Source organism: Cydia amplana, chromosome 1 (assembly GCF_948474715.1).
Source record: "Cydia amplana chromosome 1, ilCydAmpl1.1, whole genome shotgun sequence".
Taxonomy (NCBI): Eukaryota; Metazoa; Arthropoda; class Insecta; order Lepidoptera; family Tortricidae; genus Cydia; species Cydia amplana.
In genome coordinates this window covers 17550768-17571633 of record NC_086069.1, presented here as the reverse complement: position 1 = coordinate 17571633, position 20866 = coordinate 17550768, and the positions used below count along the sequence as shown (strand labels likewise).

The window sequence follows — 20866 nt, the reverse complement described above, 5'->3', positions numbered from 1 at the left end:
AAATCCATCCTGTAATTCTAAAGATTCCGAGGGAATAAAGGTTTCAATCTAGAAGTCTCTCTTGATACATGAGAAAAACCATACACTCTTTTTTTGGGGCAGTCGTGTAAAAAGAATTCACTTATTACTTTTGTTAGCCTATTAAACATGTAAGTAGGTTAATCTTCTGTTAAGTCTAAAGTAATGAAAGGTGGATTAAAAAAAAGTTGTTTTGTCCACAGATTTGTCGTCAGCGCGACAGATACCTAAAGAATGCTCTAAAGGTCCCGAAGTATGGTGTCAAAGCTTGAAGTAAGTATCAGGAGCATATGAAGGAGCATTTCACCAATTGGTAATCTTTCCATACTTCTGAAAATCTAGGAAACGATTTTTTGCCTGATGCTTACCTGACTTAATGAAATAAGTGTCAAAATAAAAATCAGCTTCTTAGCATTTTCATAGGCACCTCAAGTGTTAGGAGAAGTGGTTGTAGCAGATGGCAGTCGCTGTTGTAAAAACTAGTCTATGATTCAATTCTTGGGGTTAGTTGTCATGTGGACTCCAGGCTCCCATTATCCGAGGGGCCATTAGAAATGGTTATACGCATGTGGGACAAAACGCTATAATCTGTGAAAAGTATTTACTCTATTTATCAGAACTTTGAATTTAAACTTACTTTCGATTGTGTGAAAATAACCACATTGCTCAAGGAATCCTGAACTTTCTTGAATGGTATAAACTAAACTTATAAATACCTATAAAAAATGCTCCCCAGGTCGCCTTCAACATTAATTAGTAGGAATGTTTATTATCACTACGTAGTATAAAACAAAGTTGCTTCCCGCTGTCTGTCTGTCTGTCTGTATGTAGGGGAGATAGGGGAGCATTGGGCACTTTTTTACTTAAGCCTTAATAAAAATGCAATTTTTTAACAAAATCAACTTTTTACTCCTTATATTAGTAGCACATATATTTGGCTTCAATTATAACGAAGAACACTTATACAATTATAATCAGTCTCAAAATTGCAAGAGATTTTCTGAATACTGTCAAAAGTGCCCAAACCTCCCAATGGTCGGGAGGTTTGGACACCTCAATGGGAGGTTTGGGCACTGTATTAAATAGGCCACTTAATGGTAAATTACTTGAATATTAAATAATATAATCATTAAAACTTGCAATAAAATCAACAAACAATCAACTGTTTTAAACTATAAGTACTCATAACAAAAAAATACTAAAGATTTAGTACTCAATACTCAGTATTCTTACTTTAGTAATAAAATTTATCTAAGATTCGGTATGGGCTTATCAAAAGTATACTTAGAGCTGCCACGCTTGACCCATATCTTTGGGTTTGGCAATTTGGTTTTGATGTCTTTCAATGGGACACTTGATATATCTTCAATCTCTGGATACATAAATGTATTACGTATTGTACTCATACGCATAAATTTAATAGTTGCCATCGAGTGACGAACTTCTTCAATTTGGCCAACATAGTGATAGACAGTTTTCTTAGTGTCAAATTTCACTAGCACATAATCTTTGACCTTAAAATTTCTATCTAATACAACCACATCATCTTCATCAAACGAATTTTCTTCCTCCAAACATTTTCTTTTAACAGAACTTACTTTTTATAGCGATTGCCGAAACAAACAATAGTGGCGGGAGCATTGGGCATGCCCAAACCTCCCTTTAAAATTAGTGCTCAATGCTCCCCACCCCTTCATTTCACAAATAAATTCAAATATGTTTTTTGTAGTCTAATGTTTTACCTTAATTTATACGTTAATATTAGCTTTCGTAAACACATAACTAGATGACAATACTGAAACTTACGGCTTTACGCAGATCACGTTGTTATTTCCTTCGAAATCACATCAAAATACACTATATATATAATACTTTTGTACGCACGAAACGGTCGACACCATGTGACACTGACAACTAATCAAAATGGCAGATGACATTAGCCTGAGCGGTGTTGCCAGTTAGTAAGCTAAACTACCACAGTATACAAAATTAAGTACCTTTCATACGACCCGACTTACAAGGTGGTGCCCGAACCTCCCGACTGCCCAATGCTCCCCTATCTCCCCTATGCTTAGATCTTTAAAACTACGCAACGGATTTTGATGCGGTTTTTTAGGGTTCCGTACCCAAAGGGTAAAAACGGGACCCTATTACTAAGACTCCGCTGTCCGTCCGTCCGTCCGTCCGTCTGTCACCAGGCTGTATCTCACGAACCGTGATAGCTAGACAGTTGAAATTTTCACAGATTATGTATTTCTGTTGCCGCTATAACAACAAATACTAAAAACAGAATAAAATAAAGATTTAAGTGGGGCTCCCATACAACAAATGTGATTTTTGACCGAAGTTAAGCAACGTCGGGCGCGGTCAGTACTTGGATGGGTGACCGTTTTTTTGCTTGTTTTGCTCTATTTTTTGTTGATGGTGCGGAACCCTCCGTGCGCGAGTCCGACTCGCACTTGTTTAATAAATAGAGTGATTCAAGAGGAAGGTTTATATATAATTTGTTAACCCGTGGGAAGCCGGGGCGGGTGGTAATCAATAAAGAACACATTTGTTTCGCCATGTTATTGAGTTTAATCAATGTACAAGCTGTGATTCAGCATGAGTCAGAACAAACGTTGTTCATCACACAGTCCACTTCCTGTGAATCCCCTTGGTTACAAACGATAACACCTTACTCCCTTATTCATAAAACTTTACGGGCCTGATTTAGTTAAACGATGTTTTATCCCTTTCTTACAAATACATAAGTCAAAATTACAGATAAGGACAAACGATTATTAGCTAATTGAGGCTTGTAGCGCGTTTATGAATTAAGTACTTAGTCCTTAGTCGATCATTATTATACAGGTTGGATTTTTTTAATGGGGCACTTAGAGCAACTACCAGATCCCGTGCTGCTACACCAAAATGGTTTTAGGAGACCTTATATAACTTTTTAATTTACAATTATTGACTTTTCCAGATTTTGGAAAAAATCTACCGCCGGCGACAAAATAGTCAATTTTGAAAACAACTTTTTTATGACAATTGATCCCATTTATATCCAGGATCAATAGCTACTTAGGTAGCAACCTAGCTTAGGCCACTAGAACAGTCACAAGGGAGAGAAAATGTTTAAGTGCAATACATTTAAATGTATGGAAAAAGGAAATTTTTGCCAAAAACTTATTATACTTCGGCAAGGATCGCTTGTCACTGGAGCATAGACTGAAATAACCCATATTATCTCTTTCTAACGCCAGTATCATCACCCCAAAAAAGGATGGATATAGATTTTTTATTACTCAGAGTTTGCCAGTAGATTATTGGTTAGTAAGTGAAGTGTGTGGTCCCCAGGCAGGCGGCGGACTGCGGCGCCGTGGGACACTGCATCTCCAGCGTGTGGGCGCACGAGCAGCAGCCAATCAGGAAGAACGACGTCGCCGTCAGGTTCGTGGCGCTCTTCAAGGAGCTCAAGGACATCAGTGAACTTATTAATGAGGTACGTTACTGCCACTTTTGAAGCAAACTGATTTTCATACACTTGCGGTGATGGTTTAGCCAGAAAGAAAAGAAACATACAGATACCTATATCTAATACTTTCAACTATGGGTTGTTATATTTATAAATTCGCGGACAATGGTCCGAATGAAGTGAAGAATGAAAATGAAGTCTCATTAGCACCCAGGGATCCAATCTAATATGTATCTACATTTTCACTTTAAACATTTACGTAATGAGATATTCTAATGCAGATTTATTATACACTATTGCGTGCATTTATATAATTACAATCATGTAATGACTGAATGATAATGAATTAAGTACTTAATGAATAATGAGGCGTAAAGTAAACTTGACCTAGTATTTGTATTAAAATTAGGTATGTATACAGATTTAAACTAGTATTCTTCCTTTAAATTTTATTGGGCATTAAGTATATAATAAATATTCAGTTAATAGTCAAACAGCCAAAGTGACCCATAGCACACCTTTATTGCTATAGGAATAAGGAAATCATGATAATTTATTTAGCCACTTAAGCTCGCACTTTCTATTTGATGCTGACTGTACCTACAGTTTTTATAGCTACCTACATTTAAACATGGCTTTCCTTCCGAGACACGGGTAGTAGGTACGTACCTACATATTATCAGCAAATGATCAGGAAAAATGTTCGTTATTTCCAGTTAAAATGCTTACTGTGGCACTGGGCCGAAAGACCTTATGGGTTAAAACATGCTTAACTATAACTTTACGACCTACATTAATTGCCGCAGTACATGAGCGTGTCAATAATCACTAATTCCTTTGTTCTGAGCGATAAACATACAACATACAACATCATCCGTTTTGCAATAATCATATTCTGATAATGTCAAACCATATGAAACAATTATTCATTTTGTTAAATTTAAATTACAAACAAGTTCATTCAGTAAACAAGTTCATTTAGTTTTATTTATGTTTATGAAAAATATAGACAGTATACACTAAAGTAGCTAAATAGGAGCCTCCATTATTTAAGTGCTAGCTTAAATATAAATAAAAGTTTAAGCTACGTTCTTGTGGAAGGATTTGTTAGCTCGGATGCTGTCCCGTTCTTTAAATCAAGTCCTTCTGTAGGAATACCTAGGTCTCCGCGTGCGGGCGGCCTGCCGCAGCCTGGCGCCGGCCGCGGCGCGGCTCTGCAAGCAGAACACGGCCGGCTTCGACACGTACCTCAGCCATGTGCTGGCGTCCAAGACCTCGCCGGAGACCGTCTGCCGCGTCGTCGGCATGTGCAACAACGAGAAGCTGGACAAAATCCTTCAAGTGAGTTCTCTGAATGATCAAGTATTCGCTACGTGCACGACTGGTGCTGCCCTCATTTTGGCAGACTTTCTACGTTAAATCTTATGGAGTAAAATTAGTTCAAGCGGCTGCCGCTAGTACTAATGGCGGACATTCCATAAGATTACCTGTGTTTGTGACGATCAGCGCCACTTCCCCCTCCACCGACTTCGCACCTTGCCAATAGGTACTTGTACCCACGCCAGGCGTGGCTCACTCCGCAATTTCGTCGCGTCGTTACAAGTACCTGCAAGTACATGCGGCCCACACCAATTTTTGTGTCTAGCCATAGTGGTTGCCGCGCACCGCTAAGGATGCCTGCTCGCGCTTGCGCCACCTAGCAGTCAAATCTGTCGTAATAGACGCGTTTTGTTAGAGAGTGAATCTTCTGTACCTAGTACTATTATTTATTCTGTGCCCACAGCGTTCACTGTTAAAAAATTCAATTCTACGATAAGACTTGACTACTTACTGCTATTAATTACCTACCTAAAGGTAAGCAGACATTTTTAATGTTTATTGCCGTCATTGTAGATATCCAGTTTTTACTTTAATAACCAATGCTGTGTACCTATCGATGAAAGTAATTTATGTAGGAATGTATTAGTAAATTTTTTATTTGTACAGTTGCGAAGTTGCGATGTCATTCGACGAGTTAATAATTGATATTATTCAGCAATTTATAATTCGTTAATTATATGTACGATTAATTAATTAAATAAAACTATTGCTATTAAATTGTAATAATTTGATAAACGTATACAGCCACCAGTCATGTGACTTTTCGTTTTTTAGGGTTCCGTACCTCAAAAGGAAAAAACGGAACCCTTATAGGATCACTCGTGCGTCTGTCCGACTATTCCCCCCCACTTTAGCGGTTTTGTTTTTAAATTAGTATGTAGGTATAATTTGAAACCGTAGTGTCGTTTATTAGTAAAATAATAAAAAAATGTCATTGTTTTCACAGAAGAAGGCCGAGCCGAAACCAAACAAAGGTAAGTGTGAAAGCGAGTGATTGTTTTATCAATTGGCGAAGTCGTTATGAAGCGATTCATGCCATCCGTTTAATAATATTTACGACTGCAATGATTGCGCCAAAATGTACCGTAACGCCATGTTTTAAGCGTGAAATTAGATCAGTACCTTGTTGTGAAACATGATTGTTGTGGATTGCGACCACTGCGACCAGTAATATCAATGTAATTTCAGACAGTTCCCACTGCAGTTCGTGCTGTACACTTCACAAAACAATGAAATTCATTGCAATACAGTATTTACAATTAATAAGAGCATAATCTAACATAATTTATTCCTTTCACTTATCTACGTATCAGAAATAATAATTCAAATTAAACAAAGTTGTTTAATTCATAGCAGGTTGCATAAGTTGGTCGTATTGTATTCACCCAAATCCCAACGTCTCTCGACTAACCAACATAATACGGGATAACGATACGCTTATTATATCGACTTTACGTTCATAACCACCTCTATTCTCTACACGGCAAGGTCTATTTTATCCTGCTGATGTGCATTTAACATTTTGCACTGCTGTTATTATAAAATTCCTTTTGTATCGCAGGGCACCTGTTGGGTAGTTCACAATGCACTTGGGGACCTTCGTATTGGTGCAGCAACTTCAGGTAGTATTTTATTTTTACCGTCATTCATTTATTTTTAACCCCATTCCATTCATAGCGTTATCCACGGATTAAACACTCCAACGTAAGATTATTGTGAATGTATTGCAATATTTTAACCGACCTAAGCGTGGACTTGGGTATGCAGCAGTTATAATAAAAGTATAGAATAAATTAGAAAAAAAAACTATGACCCAAAGACAATAGATACTCATTAACTTGAGTACGGATGGATTTATTTACTTAAAAACATACCGATGTACGAATAAAGGCTAAACTGAATTTCTATCTACGTCACTAAAAATATTTGCTTGCTGTAGGTGGGTATACCTATGACGACCATATAACGACATAGCAGATGGATTCCATTGTAGGTACATACTATAAAATGAAATGTTTCTCTATGAATGGTTTGGAAATGAACTATCGAGTATTCCGCAACATTGCGTTATGTTTCATCATCGTGTGTTTCGCTCCTACAGGATAGATACCAACCTATAAGAAAAACAATTTTACTATTTTAATTACGTCGTTCACTTTCAGTGTAAAAAGACTAATCATTTTCACAATAAAAAAAAACAGGAGTGTATTGATTTCTGAATTTCATTGAGCTGAAAATTGACAGAACTGGCAGGTTCTGTGGTTTGCCGATTGTCGCAGTGTTCAAGTCTGGAACATAGATCATCACCATCAGACACGGACATCAGACACTTTAGAAACACCATAGGTACAAGAGTTATCAATGTTGCAAGTAATTACATACATAGTTGTTTTTGTTTGAAAGTGTTCCTTAGAGTTTTGGAAACGTAGTGCAGGTTGCATACTCAGATTAGGTTGACTTGTTTACGCAACGGAGCTGCCAATCCGTGGAGAATCTAAATTTTCCATACAATAAACAATTAACAGTCGCTATTACGATTATCGACGTGCAACCGCTTCTAAAACTAATGTTCTGTCAACACCGACAGCACGGGTCGGCAATGCAAAGCGACGCACCACTGCATCGAGCGAGTGTGGAGCCAAATGGCCTTCCCCGAGGACACTGACGACATCTGCAAGATCTGCACCGACATGGTCACCCAGGCCAGGGACCAGCTTGAGAGCAACGAAACCCAGGTCAATAAACTTACTTTAGATTGATTTGATTTCAGAACAATTTAAATTGAACACTATTTGACAGAGCCATAGACTAGGAATCCTCTAGACGGAGTTTAGAGCAATTATTTCATGAAACCGATGCTGCCAAAAATACGGGGGTGCGGGGGGACGAGGTGAGCGAATCCCGTGCCGTGATTGGTCCGTTCAAAGACACGGACCAATCACGGCACGGGATTGACTCGAAGATGGAGTAAAACTACCGTATAAGTGGCAGAGGGGGTAACGTTACTATACTCAGTCTAGAGGATGTCTTGTCTGTGGACAGAGCGAAGGGAACGTGTTTATTTCAGCTTGGGCAAAAATGCTTACGTATGTCTGTCCGGCTGTCTGCCCGGATGTTCTCAACCGTATCTCGTGAAATTTATAATCAATGATCACTAGTCTTTAGATTAGTTGACTTAAGTCCCGCTGGCAAATGATGTAAATATGTTGTGAAATACGAACGGTCTGTTTATGATATCGATAGGAGATCATTATGAACTATTTAGAGTAGGAAGTAGTTAAAAAAATTAAAGTGAATCCATTAAGTAATATATTGCTTTCCTTGGCTACATAAAATACCTACAATACTGATTACCCCAAATCTAAACTTAATTTCTTCTACAATTCATTGGTCACGTCTGCCTTATCGCTTGTTATTTTGGCCCGCATACAACACAACTTAAGATATGTGTTGTGTATGATTCACTGCATTATAATACTTCACGCCCATAGAACATTTTATTCTTGTATTCAATTATGACTTATTGTGCTAATAAAGTGCCATATTATTATAGCAATAACTATTTAGATATAGGGGCCCTATTTTATACACACTTCATACAGTCTGCAAACGATACACTCACATTTAAACAGTTGACGACCTTAAAAAGATGAATGTCTTGAAATAGTTTCAAATATTTGGCAACGTGTTCCAAAAATAACAAATGAATGAAACGTATTTTTAGTATTGCCCTTCATTAAATTCAATGACAATACATTATTAAAACCGGCCAAGTGCGAGTCGGACTCGCCCATGAAGGGTTCCGTATTTAGGCGATTTATGACGTATTAAAAAAAAACTACTTGCTAGATCTCGTTCAAACCAATTTTCGGTGGAAGTTTACATGGTAATGTACATCATATATTTTTTTTAGTTTTATCATTCTCTTATTTTAGAAGTTAGGGGGGGGGGACACACATTTTACCACTTTGGAAGTGTCTCTCGCGCAAACTATTCAGTTTAGAAAAAAATGATATTAGGAACCTCAATATCATTTTTGAAGACCTATCCATAGATACCCCACACGTATGGGTTTGATGAAAAAAAAAAATTTTCAGTTTCAGTTCGAAGTATGGGGAACCCCAAAAATTTATTGTTTTTTTTCTATTTTTGTGTGAAAATCTTAATGCGGTTCACAGAATACATCTACTTACCAAGTTTCAACAGTATAGTTCTTATAGTTTCGGAGAAAAGTGGCTGTGACATACGGACGGACAGACGGACAGACGGACAGACAGACAGACAGACAGACATGACGAATCTATAAGGGTTCCGTTTTTTGCCATTTGGCTACGGAACCCTAATAAACTACGTCAATGTATACTGGGGTGCCATTGGCCAATGGATGTCTGGTGATCGTCGACCCTCGCGAAGTCACCGGCGCGACATTGTTGCCGCGCGCATTGTTATCGCTACACAAACAGCGAGATGAACCCGCGTGCCTTAGCTCTGGGCCGCTGACCGATAGCGCCTAATTATCCCACGGATAGGTACACTTTTATCTAACCCACTTTTGTGAATTCCATTCTTTTGTACATCTAATTTAATGTGCTTTTAACTATTTCAAGTTTTAGATAAGAAAATATGTTAGTACCTACATTGATATGTATTTACCATTTTTTTAATGTCAGAAATAGTACCTAATCTGTAAATAGTATTAAAGAATGAACAGAGATAAGGATCAGTTTATTAATAATTGATGCCTATTATATTAATCAACGTCGTACTTTAGTCTGATTATTGGTAGCTAGTATACATTGTATACGGAGCGATAAACTTTCGTCACCCTTGTTAGCATGAAACAGAAATGCGGTGTTATACACCCCAGGCCAAAAGTATGGCAATGAAAAACTTTGCTTTTCATGCGATGGATTTTTATACTACCTACTCATTGACAATTAGAAAACAAAGTAGTATGATAATAGAACATTTAAAAAATTAATCACTCAAATTCGGGTTACGAATACGATAATTGCCAGTTCAGTAAGGCAATTAAAAAGGATGCAATCCATAATCTGGCTATGAGATCAGGGCGCAGTTAGGGGTTGGTCAATAGTGCAGTACCTAATAAGAATGATCAGTTCGCACTGTGGTCCCTGTGTACAAAATCACCTCACAATGTATGGCTAAGGGCTAAAAGCACCCTGTATTTGTACAGCAGCTCCCCACACGGCTGCGAATTGTGAATGCCCCTAGTCCTTGGTATCAGAAACAAGAAAGATAAAACCAAATACAGCAGTTACTTAGATAAACACATCCATATCATATTCGGCTAAGCAAACCTGAATTCACTCAATAGAACTAAGTATTATATCTGTTCTGTTATTTGTAGGAGGAACTGAAGCAAGTATTTGAAGGCTCATGCAACCTGATCCCCATTAAGATCGTGCGCAAGGAATGCATCAAGCTGGCGGACGACTTCGTGCCCGAGCTGGTGGAGACGCTGGCCTCGCAGATGAACCCGCAGGCCGTGTGCTCCGTCGCGGGGCTGTGCAACAACGCCAAGATCGACCTCATGCTGGAGGACTATGTGAGTGTCTTACTGCAGGAGTGCGTCAAGCCGGCGGGGCTCCGTGCCCGAGCTGGTGGAGACGCTGGCCTCGCAGATGAACCCGCAGGCCGTGTGCTCCGTCGCGGGGCTGTGCAACAACGCCAAGATCGACCTCATGCTGGAGGACTATGTGAGTGTCTTACTGCAGGAGTGCGTCAAGCCGGCGGGGCTCCGTGCCCGAGCTGGTGGAGACGCTGGCCTCGCAGATGAACCCGCAGGCCGTGTGCTCCGTCGCGGGGCTGTGCAACAACGCCAAGATCGACCTCATGCTGGAGGACTATGTGAGTGTCTTACTGCAGGAGTGCGTCAAGCCGGCGGGGCTTCGTGCCCGAGCTGGTGGAGACGCTGGCCTCGCAGATGAACCCGCAGGCCGTGTGCTCCGTCGCGGGGCTGTGCAACAACGCCAAGATCGACCTCATGCTGGAGGACTATGTGAGTGTCTTACTGCAGGAGTGCGTCAAGCCGGCGGGGCTCCGTGCCCGAGCTGGTGGAGACGCTGGCCTCGCAGATGAACCCGCAGGCCGTGTGCTCCGTCGCGGGGCTGTGCAACAACGCCAAGATCGACCTCATGCTGGAGGACTATGTGAGTGTCTAACTGCAGGAGTGCGTCAAGCCGGCGGGGCTTCGTGCCCGAGCTGGTGGAGACTCTGGCCTCGCAGATGAACCCGCAGGCCGTGTGCTCCGTCGCGGGGCTGTGCAACAACGCCAAGATCGACCTCATGCTGGAGGACTATGTGAGTGTCTTACTGCAGGAGTGCGTCAAGCCGGCGGGGCTCCGTGCCCGAGCTGGTGGAGACGCTGGCCTCGCAGATGAACCCGCAGGCCGTGTGCTCCGTCGCGGGGCTGTGCAACAACGCCAAGATCGACCTCATGCTGGAGGACTATGTGAGTGTCTTACTGCAGGAGTGCGTCAAGCCGGCGGGGCTTCGTGCCCGAGCTGGTGGAGACGCTGGCCTCGCAGATGAACCCGCAGGCCGTGTGCTCCGTCGCGGGGCTGTGCAACAACGCCAAGATCGACCTCATGCTGGAGGACTATGTGAGTGTCTTACTGCAGGAGTGCGTCAAGCCGGCGGGGCTCCGTGCCCGAGCTGGTGGAGACGCTGGCCTCGCAGATGAACCCGCAGGCCGTGTGCTCCGTCGCGGGGCTGTGCAACAACGCCAAGATCGACCTCATGCTGGAGGACTATGTGAGTGTCTTACTGCAGGAGTGCGTCAAGCCGGCGGGGCTCCGTGCCCGAGCTGGTGGAGACGCTGGCCTCGCAGATGAACCCGCAGGCCGTGTGCTCCGTCGCGGGGCTGTGCAACAACGCCAAGATCGACCTCATGCTGGAGGACTATGTGAGTGTCTTACTGCAGGAGTGCGTCAAGCCGGCGGGGCTCCGTGCCCGAGCTGGTGGAGACGCTGGCCTCGCAGATGAACCCGCAGGCCGTGTGCTCCGTCGCGGGGCTGTGCAACAACGCCAAGATCGACCTCATGCTGGAGGACTATGTGAGTGTCTTACTGCAGGAGTGCGTCAAGCCGGCGGGGCTCCGTGCCCGAGCTGGTGGAGACGCTGGCCTCGCAGATGAACCCGCAGGCCGTGTGGTCCGTCGCGGGGCTGTGCAACAACGCCAAAACGTTATATTAATCTAAATACTAATAAAATTAATGATGCTTTAAGGCAAAGAGTTATTAATAGTAGAAGAGACATAAAGTCGAACAAGCCACGAGTTGTGACGTAAATCATTAGCACTATTCTTTCTACCTATAGTACCTATCCTAACACAAATCTTGAATACTTATACATACTTTTTTTATAATGATATATGTTTAATAATAATGTGTATGGTTTCAGCGCGCCCAACTGGCGCTCAGGAGCAGTTGCTCGAGCTGCCAACAAACCGTCGCCGTCGTCAGGAACAAGTTCGACGCCACCAGCTACGAGGACTTCCTCGTGGGACTGTTGCAGGTACCTTACAGTACAATTTCTCTACCTTTACACTGGAAAACTGTACCTTACAAATTGGCGACAAAAACTGCTATTGACCCGTCATTGCCCGTGTTTATATATGGCATGAGCAAAGATAATCGAAGAGATGTAAATTCTAAGTAAACGTCGTCGTCGTGCCCCTTAGCGCCACTTGCACCATCTCACTAACCTGGGGTTAACGCGTTAAACCGTTAACCCAGTCTCAAATTGTACTGGTAACCATGGTAACGCCAGGTTTAACCGGTTAACCCCGGGTTAGTGAATGATGCAAGCGGCCCTTAGTTTGATAGCTGAAAGTGTCTGAAATGTATAGCGATGACAGCGCCATCCATATACTTATTTTGTGTTCACTGGATTTTCAAACGTCTACTTTTGACCACTAAACTTACCGCGTACCTAGTACCTGTGAAAATCCAAGCACGAATTTCTCTAAGATGAAGAGAAGGAAATAAAATACTTCGTCTATACTGCTTTTCTTGATCGTACATTTTCCGTCTGTAATTATTATAAAACTTTCCACAGCTCTGCGGTAAAGCTAGCTCCCTATCTGACTCGTGCTCGATGCTCGTGTTCAAATACTACGAGAACATCCTGGCCATGCTGAAGAAGGACCTTACACCCGACAGCGTCTGTCACGTCAGCGGACAGTGCAACTACCGCTTCCACACTCACGACGATTACACCTTCCCCGTCGCCAAGCAGCTCACTGAAGTCGAGTAAGTACCATGGTTACACTGCTTACGTGACGCGAACTGGTACGCGAACTACTGGGTTTATAAATGTCATATACTCAGATTTTTTGAGTATATGACATTTATTTCAGCTTTTGCAGACCGCTGCCGCTGTCCCCCGGTGGCCGAGAGGTAACAGGCACCTGCCGCGATAGCAGAGGACGCTGGTTCGATTCCAGCCTGGGGCACTAGAGGCTTGGGTCACTTCTTCTGAGTATATGACATTTATTTCAGTTTATAATTTATATAGTAGTGTGACTACTCGAAATAATAACAAATTAAAATATTTTCTGAAAATAATTTCATTTGTTCTCGTATGTATATAAAATATTTGCTGCACAACAGAACTCTAATATAAAAGTAAGATTATAAACAAAACTGTTGTTTTAAATTAATTATTCTTCTTTTTAGAGACGTGCCTTGTGAATTCTGCGAAAAATTGGTGTCGCACCTGCGTGACGTTCTCATCGCCAATACCACCGAAATCGAGTTCCATAAAATTTTAGTTGGTAAGTTATAGTTCAATAATGACGGCGAAAAGTCAATGAATAATACTCACCCGTTTGAACGAACCAAAAACAATAATATCGGCTAACTTACCATAAAATTCTATTACTGATTAACCTTGCATGGTATGGATAGATTTCGACAGAAGGATTATTACATAATACAACACAAGACAAAGCGTTTTAATTGTCGATGTACATACATACAACACAACAGTACATGTTCATGAAATGATTCAGTATTGGTACATCGTGATTTGACTTTTTTCGCAGGCCTTTGCAAACAGACGGGCGAGTTCAAGAGCGAATGCCTGTCCTTGGTCGAGCAGTACTCTGGCGAGATCTACCACGCGCTGGTGACCGGGCTGAATGGGTACGAGTTGTGCTCCATGATCGGCATCTGCGGCAAGAGCGTCGAGCTCCCGGTGGCGCCCCTCGTGCCGAGGGAGCTGGCTGTTAAGGCTGTGCCGTTGTCCTCCAAACTGATTGGCGCTGATGAAGCTAAGAGCTACTCTACTGAGAAGGTAGGTTTGTCATGTGTGTTAATTGTTCTGATTTTTTGTCAAAGGTCCAATGCAAAAAAAAACATGTTGCACTCGAATAAATTGGAAATGGACAAGCAAATCATAGTTTAAATGTAAATTTAGAATGAGTTGTGAAATATATCTTATACATTTTCTCGAATGGGACTATGAAAAATTGCTTTTAGTTATTGATAAGTGAACACACTGTTTTGTGTTGAAACTAATGATGTACTATGGTTTCTTAACTTTCCTTTCAGCACCGCGTGCAAATCGGTGATAAGCAGATCAACCTGCGCATCCTGGGCTCGGACCCGAACACGCCCGCCACGCCCGACCTGCCCATCGAGCGCATGTTCGTGCAGCTGCCGCCGCCGCAGGGCAAGGCCGTCTGCTCCTTCTGCCAGTACTTCATGCACTACATGCAGGTCGAGCTCAGCGACTCCACCAACGAGGTAACTGTCTACTATCAATGTTTTTTGAAGTGAAAACTTTAGCGGCGCTGTGCACTTTTCGTAATGGGGAAAAAACGTTAAACTCGCGACAGCGTAAGACGTAAGACGCTTCGTAAGACGGACACGTGACCTGATCGAAAAACTGTTACAATATCATTGAGTTTTCACTTCTGCCGGCACTCCCGGAGTGCAACCCGTTGTTTTTTTTTACAGGGTTGTCTGTTGGTTGTTGCGTAGGGACCCTGTAGTCTCATTGCAGAATTAAGTGCTGTATTGGAAATTCCTATGTTATGCATTGAAGATGTTTGGTTGCCCGTATTCTGTAGACCACACAGTGGTGCCACGCTCTAAGAAGGGCGGTCATAGGGGTTTCCTTCAGTTGAATGCTTAATAAATGCAAGTGAATGCATCTAATTATACTATATTGTAGTAAATTGTGTTAAATTAAATAATAATACAAGGATCATAATAAATTAATACTATTTATTCAGCAAATAAACAAGTCTAACATGGGACAAATAGTAGTACATACACAAGCAAAACTGTACAATGGCGTAATTAATTAAACAATTATATTTACAACTATTCCAATTAACAAATCTTAAAATTAAATTAATTATCTTAATATTAACTAATTACAGGTCTCAAAAACTCATTAAATAATTACACATTCATCTACAGAATAAGTCATTACATGTATTTAAAAACTAGATACCAATGGCTATTGTACTACCTAATTATCATGTTAAAAAGATAACAAACTTAATACTTCTGCTGATAGAATAGGCTTCTTCTTACGTGCTAATATCCTTGATAATAATAATTCAGCCTATATACGTCCCACTGCTGGGCACAGGCCTCTCATGCGCGAGAGGGTTTGGGCCATAGTCCCCACGCTAGCCCAATGCGGATTGGGGACTTCACATACACCTTTTGAATTTCTTCGCAGATGTATGCAGGTTTCCTCACGATGTTTTCTACACCGAAAAGCGACTGGTAAATATCAAATGATATTTCGTACATAAGTTCTGAAAAACTCATTGGTACGAGCCAGGATTTGAACCCGCGACCTCCGGATTGAAAGTCGGACGTCATATCCACTCGGCCACCACCGCTTCCTCTAATATCCTAATATCCTTAAACTAGAAATATAAGGATCAGAGTTAAGGAGAAGTCTGTTCATCAGGTCGGTATTTGTGACTACTCGAGACATTTTCCTCGTGTTATCTCGTCTAAATTGTTTTACTAACTTATTACAAGACTCTGCAGCCTCTTCTGAGAGTTCACCGATAGATACTAATAAATGATCAATGAAATATCACTAACTGCCGCCTCTGCTGGTTGCTGTTGGTTCTTATCACTTGCACTTGACAGATTGTAGACTACTGATCTGTTCAGCCAGGTGCTGTGTTTTGCAAGCATTCGTGCTTTTATACGATTTGATTGTTCCCAGTAGGACTCCATTTTTTTACAAATATTGGAAATGTTTTTCTCAAAAATCTCGGTATCGACATTTTGAACATTCGGAAGTAACTGCGACAAAGTTTGAAACACTCGTCGATTTCTATCAGTGCCTGATTCAGCGTCGTTTATTGATAACCATGTATCAAGTACAAGTATCCTGGCAAAAGAGCACTTGATAGTAGTACCTAAAACAAAAAATACTTAATTAATTGCATTTCAAAAAGTCACGTATATTTCGTAGTAAGTGCTACGCATTTGGGTATTTGGCGTAGACCTTCATTTTTTCAGACGGAGGCTGACTGTGGCAGCTAGTTTGTTATTTATCTTAATAAAGACATCTTAAGAAATATTTACGTGTATTCATTAGCACGTGGAATGAGGTGGAACATAAGTAAAAGTTTCGACAAACATCATCGAAAATAAAAATATATAAAGAGTCATTGTGTCGGCGTAGCACCTCATACACATAAATAAGCTGAATGAAACTTTAAAAAATCTATACCAGAAGTAAAATACATTGAAGCGGTTTAGGTTGGGAGGTTTAAATTAAAGTCCCAAACGCTTTATAACAAATAAATTTATTTAAAAAAATAACCCGAGCGGTGGTCGTGGTAGTGGTCCGTTAAATTTTAAATTAGCCTGTCTGATTTCACTGACGTAGGTGGGTACTCCCCTGACGTGGCAAGGTGGTCGTGCGAGCCCTGTGTTCGGACGCCGGGACGTCTCGGGAAGCGCCGAGGTCAGCTGGTGCGTGAAGCCGGGAAGCCTCTGGAGGGCCTCCTACTCTGCGGTCGGATCAGCAGGTCCCCCCTGCCGCCGTAGTTTTTAAGCCGTCTAATCGCACCCTGGAATGTACATCGTCCAGCTTTATGTCCACGTATTAATTGGCCGCTCGGTATGAACCCCAACGATGACGCTAAGCAAGCAAGGGAGTAGCAAAAAGTAGATGGTGGGTGTTCATAACCAGAACGGAGTTACAGCGGTTATGTGATATGGCAAGTACACAAAACAAAGAAGTAATAGAAGCGAAACGTAGGTGTATAGCGTGTGGCAGCATTATGATTAGCTGATCACACTTTCACCACGGGCTACTGTCAGTCGTTGTCAGTTCAGTATGGCGCTTATGAAATGTCAGATGTGAAAACGATTCCAGTTAAAATTACAAATAATTACAAATATGCCGTGCTGCTCCATTTTGGAGTGTAAAAACACTAGCCGGACAAAAAATATTAGACATGGAGGCATTTCATATCATCGGTAAGTATTATTTCATGTAATATTTCAATATTTTTTACATTTTCGGTTTCCGCAAGGATTTTTGGATTGTTTAGTACAAAAATCAAATTTATGTAAATGAGATAAGGTTGATAATCTACTTAGCGTAAAAGTCATGTACGGGTGCGCTATTCGGCCACAGTGCGAGGACCATATCAAAAAAGTTATCGATGTCGATGTTTGTATAAATACACAATTAGTTTTGTTTAGGTTCATAGAGTCAAACCAAAGAAAGTCTGCAGCGCAATAATTTGACAGCGAATTAAAAAACTACATATGGCAATGTTTTTTAGCAGTCAGTAAACGTCATGCACTATGGTATGTGTTTGTCAAAATCGTTTAAATATTCGTTGTGTTTGGTGATGAACGGAATAAACATGGTGAAACTTTACAAAACCGGCGTGCGGGAGTTACTTTTCCGCATGACGAATAATTTTACACTTGTAACAAGTCAGCACGAGGCGATTCAAGCTGAAAAACGACAATGTTTACAAAATTTGGAGTTGATGACGGGTAAGTGGAATGAAACATCTTAATACTTCACCATATATACCTACTTAGATAATATAATATTGGTTTAGACTAAGGTTTCACACCAAATTGAACACACCTAATAGGTATAGGCATACTTATGAACTTCCTCTAACATTTCGTGAAACTCATTGGTACTAGCCGGGTTTTGAGCTCGAACCCACAACCTCCATGCTTATGCTCACGGCATGGGTACCTACTAGTTAAAGCTACAATTTATTTTTAATAATATGTTTATTGTTTTAATGGTTTATTTCGTTTTTACGAAAACTTTAGTTCGCAAATTGCGGGCAATTTCTCTGTCAATCTAATTACGCCTTAATGGGAGTAAAAGAGAAAGATGCCCGCATATTGAGAACTTCGGTGTTCGCGGTAGGCCCTCTGTATCTATTTACCGCCGTCGCGGATATTACAAAAGCTTATTAATTTTGATGAAGCCAAATGTCACATTCTCCCAATATTATTTATCAATATTAGTATATGTCTAGGTACATATTAATAGTGACATCTATTCTTGGAAGGAAGTTTATTTTACCATAAAAATTAAGCTGTGCATACAGCTTAATTTTTTCATAGACGGTAAATATGGTAGAAATTTCACAAGTATTAAGACTATTTAATTCATTTTCTGTGGTGTTGTCGCATACTGATTTTTAAAAACTACTTTTAATCTAGCGCTGCAGACTTTCTTTGGTCTTACTCTACATGTTCTTGATAATTTATTTTTGTTTTTCCTCTAGCTAGATGATCATATCGAAAAAGTCGTCGCTTATGCACATTTTATATTATGTACAAAATATGTTCTTACTTTGTTATTGCTATTCAATGGATTATTTGATTTAAAGTTTTTCTTATAGTATTGTACCCAACTAACCATACATTTTGGCCCGCGGGCCGGGGTTTGGAGAGCCCTGATATAGCTGGTCAAGCAAATTCTTGTCAGTAAAAAAAGGTGCGAAATTCAAATTTTCTATGGGACGATATCCCTTCGCGCGTACATTTTTTAAATTTGCCGCCTTTTTCTACTGACAAGATCTGCTTGACCAGCTATATTTCCATTGTTTTTAATTAGCGTTTTTTAATAATTTTGCATACGAGTTTATATCGGAGATTCATATTGATGGATGACACAACATTATTGCTTTGTTATGCCTTAAAATAATAACGTGCTAGTTAATAAGTATTGTGAACACTTATTAACTACACTTATATACATATTAATTACACTTACTTGCGTGCATGGTACAAAAATAGAAAAAACACAATAAATTTTGAGGGTGCCCCATACTTAGAACTGAAAGTCAAAAAAAATTTTTTCGTCAAACCCACGTGTGGGGTATATATGGGGGATAGGTCTTCAAAAATGATATTGAGGTTTCTAATATCATTTTTTCCCCCTGTAACTTCTAAAATAAGAGAATGATAAAACTAAAAATAATATATGATGTACATTACCATGCAAACTTCTACCGAAAATTGGTTTGAACGAGATCTAGTAAGTAGTTTTTTTTTAATACGTCATAAATCCCCTAAATACGGAACCCTTCACGGGCGAGTCCGACTCGCACTTGGCGGCTTTTTATTAAAAAGTAAGTAGGTAACCTAATCTTCGCCAGAAAATATAATATACATATGTATAAAAACTGAGTAGTTTACGTGTACTTAAACTAATTATTAATAAGCGTTTATCGATATCACACCGAATCATGCACATCCCTATCGCATATGTCAACGTCATAGTCGAATATTTTATCCTATCGCATTCACTCTTGGAAAAGCCATGCAAGTGTAAAAGGGATAGAGCATAAATGACTATTTACAATAAATAAAAATCGTAGTGCAATTTCGACATAATTTTCTTTACTGTAAGGTTCAAATTATTGTGATGGGTGAGGGTTCATAATCCCTTTCGAAATAAGAAAATATGGCCAATTTTTGTGACAGCGTGTTGGCGACATAGGTTCCCATACTAATCCAGGCACATGCCGTTTCCCCTTAGAGCGCGGCGCGCTCTTTCTTTCTTCCGTGGGCAAGTAGGTACCAAAGGCAGAGTGCAAGATTAGAAAATTAAATTACAATAATGGGGATCAACTAAAATGATAAAAATGCTATAAGCTAAGCTTGTGAGCTAAGGCTATTAATAATCTGAAGTTAAATAACACGCTGGGTAAAATGTATGAGACGCCATGTTATAACGGTACTTTTATCGTTACCTACGCCGCGACGCGGCGGCTAACAACACTTACTAGAGAGGAATTATTTTAAAATACATGACACAGGCAAGGCACAATTAACACTAGGTACTGAAAATAAGCGTTTTAGCACAATAGAATTTAGCACACTAGATTCTTAAAACTAAGTAACGTTCAACACTTACCCAAACGGGGTGCAGGACGGGTAGTAATTAACTAGTACTTGAAATCATTTGCTTATTTATAGCAAATTTTAAAGATTTAGCTACACTTGGCTAGCATTGCAGATTTAAAAAATATTATTTAGACTTGCGCCGGCGCGCGAGAGGACACGGCACACGGCCGTGAACGCGACCGGCAGCGTCTATCCCTAAAGACGATCGAGCGCAGAGTGGGGCGCGGAGTGATGGCCGGTGGTATAAGTAGGGTAAAACTGCTGACATCGCCGTTCGGCGGAAAGTACAGTCGCGCACAGAAATGTTACGTTAATTTCTTAATTTCAGATTATTTTAAATAATACTTTTGATTTAGATGCCTATAGTAACGTGCATCGTTACAACATACCTTCAACTTGAATATCCATAGTACACAACAGGTCACAAACAATCGAACTTAGGGAAAAACCCGTGTCGCGTATTACGTTAATGTGATGATAATTTGCTCTAGTAACGAGGACTTCTCCGATGTGTTCACTTTGAGTACACAGAAATAAATGTTACTAATAAGTAATTGCAATTCTATTTAAACCAAGAAATACTATGGCTAATGATGAG

At 40.5% G+C, this 20866-nt stretch overlaps 1 protein-coding gene across 1 annotated transcript in view; it reads left to right on the top strand.

Annotated features, from left to right (window-relative positions):
* Positions 1–20866, top strand: part of LOC134649521 (uncharacterized) — a 49976-nt gene that overhangs the window by 2429 nt on the left and 26681 nt on the right. Inside the window, exons 2-13 of the mRNA XM_063504282.1 lie at positions 222–291; positions 3361–3505; positions 4631–4819; positions 5805–5832; positions 6420–6480; positions 7446–7593; positions 10230–10427; positions 12284–12397; positions 12941–13134; positions 13561–13658; positions 13929–14179; positions 14437–14631. Of these exons, the coding sequence (XP_063360352.1) occupies positions 222–291; positions 3361–3505; positions 4631–4819; positions 5805–5832; positions 6420–6480; positions 7446–7593; positions 10230–10427; positions 12284–12397; positions 12941–13134; positions 13561–13658; positions 13929–14179; positions 14437–14631 (1691 nt within the window). The remainder of the gene's footprint in view (positions 1–221; positions 292–3360; positions 3506–4630; positions 4820–5804; positions 5833–6419; positions 6481–7445; positions 7594–10229; positions 10428–12283; positions 12398–12940; positions 13135–13560; positions 13659–13928; positions 14180–14436; positions 14632–20866) is intronic.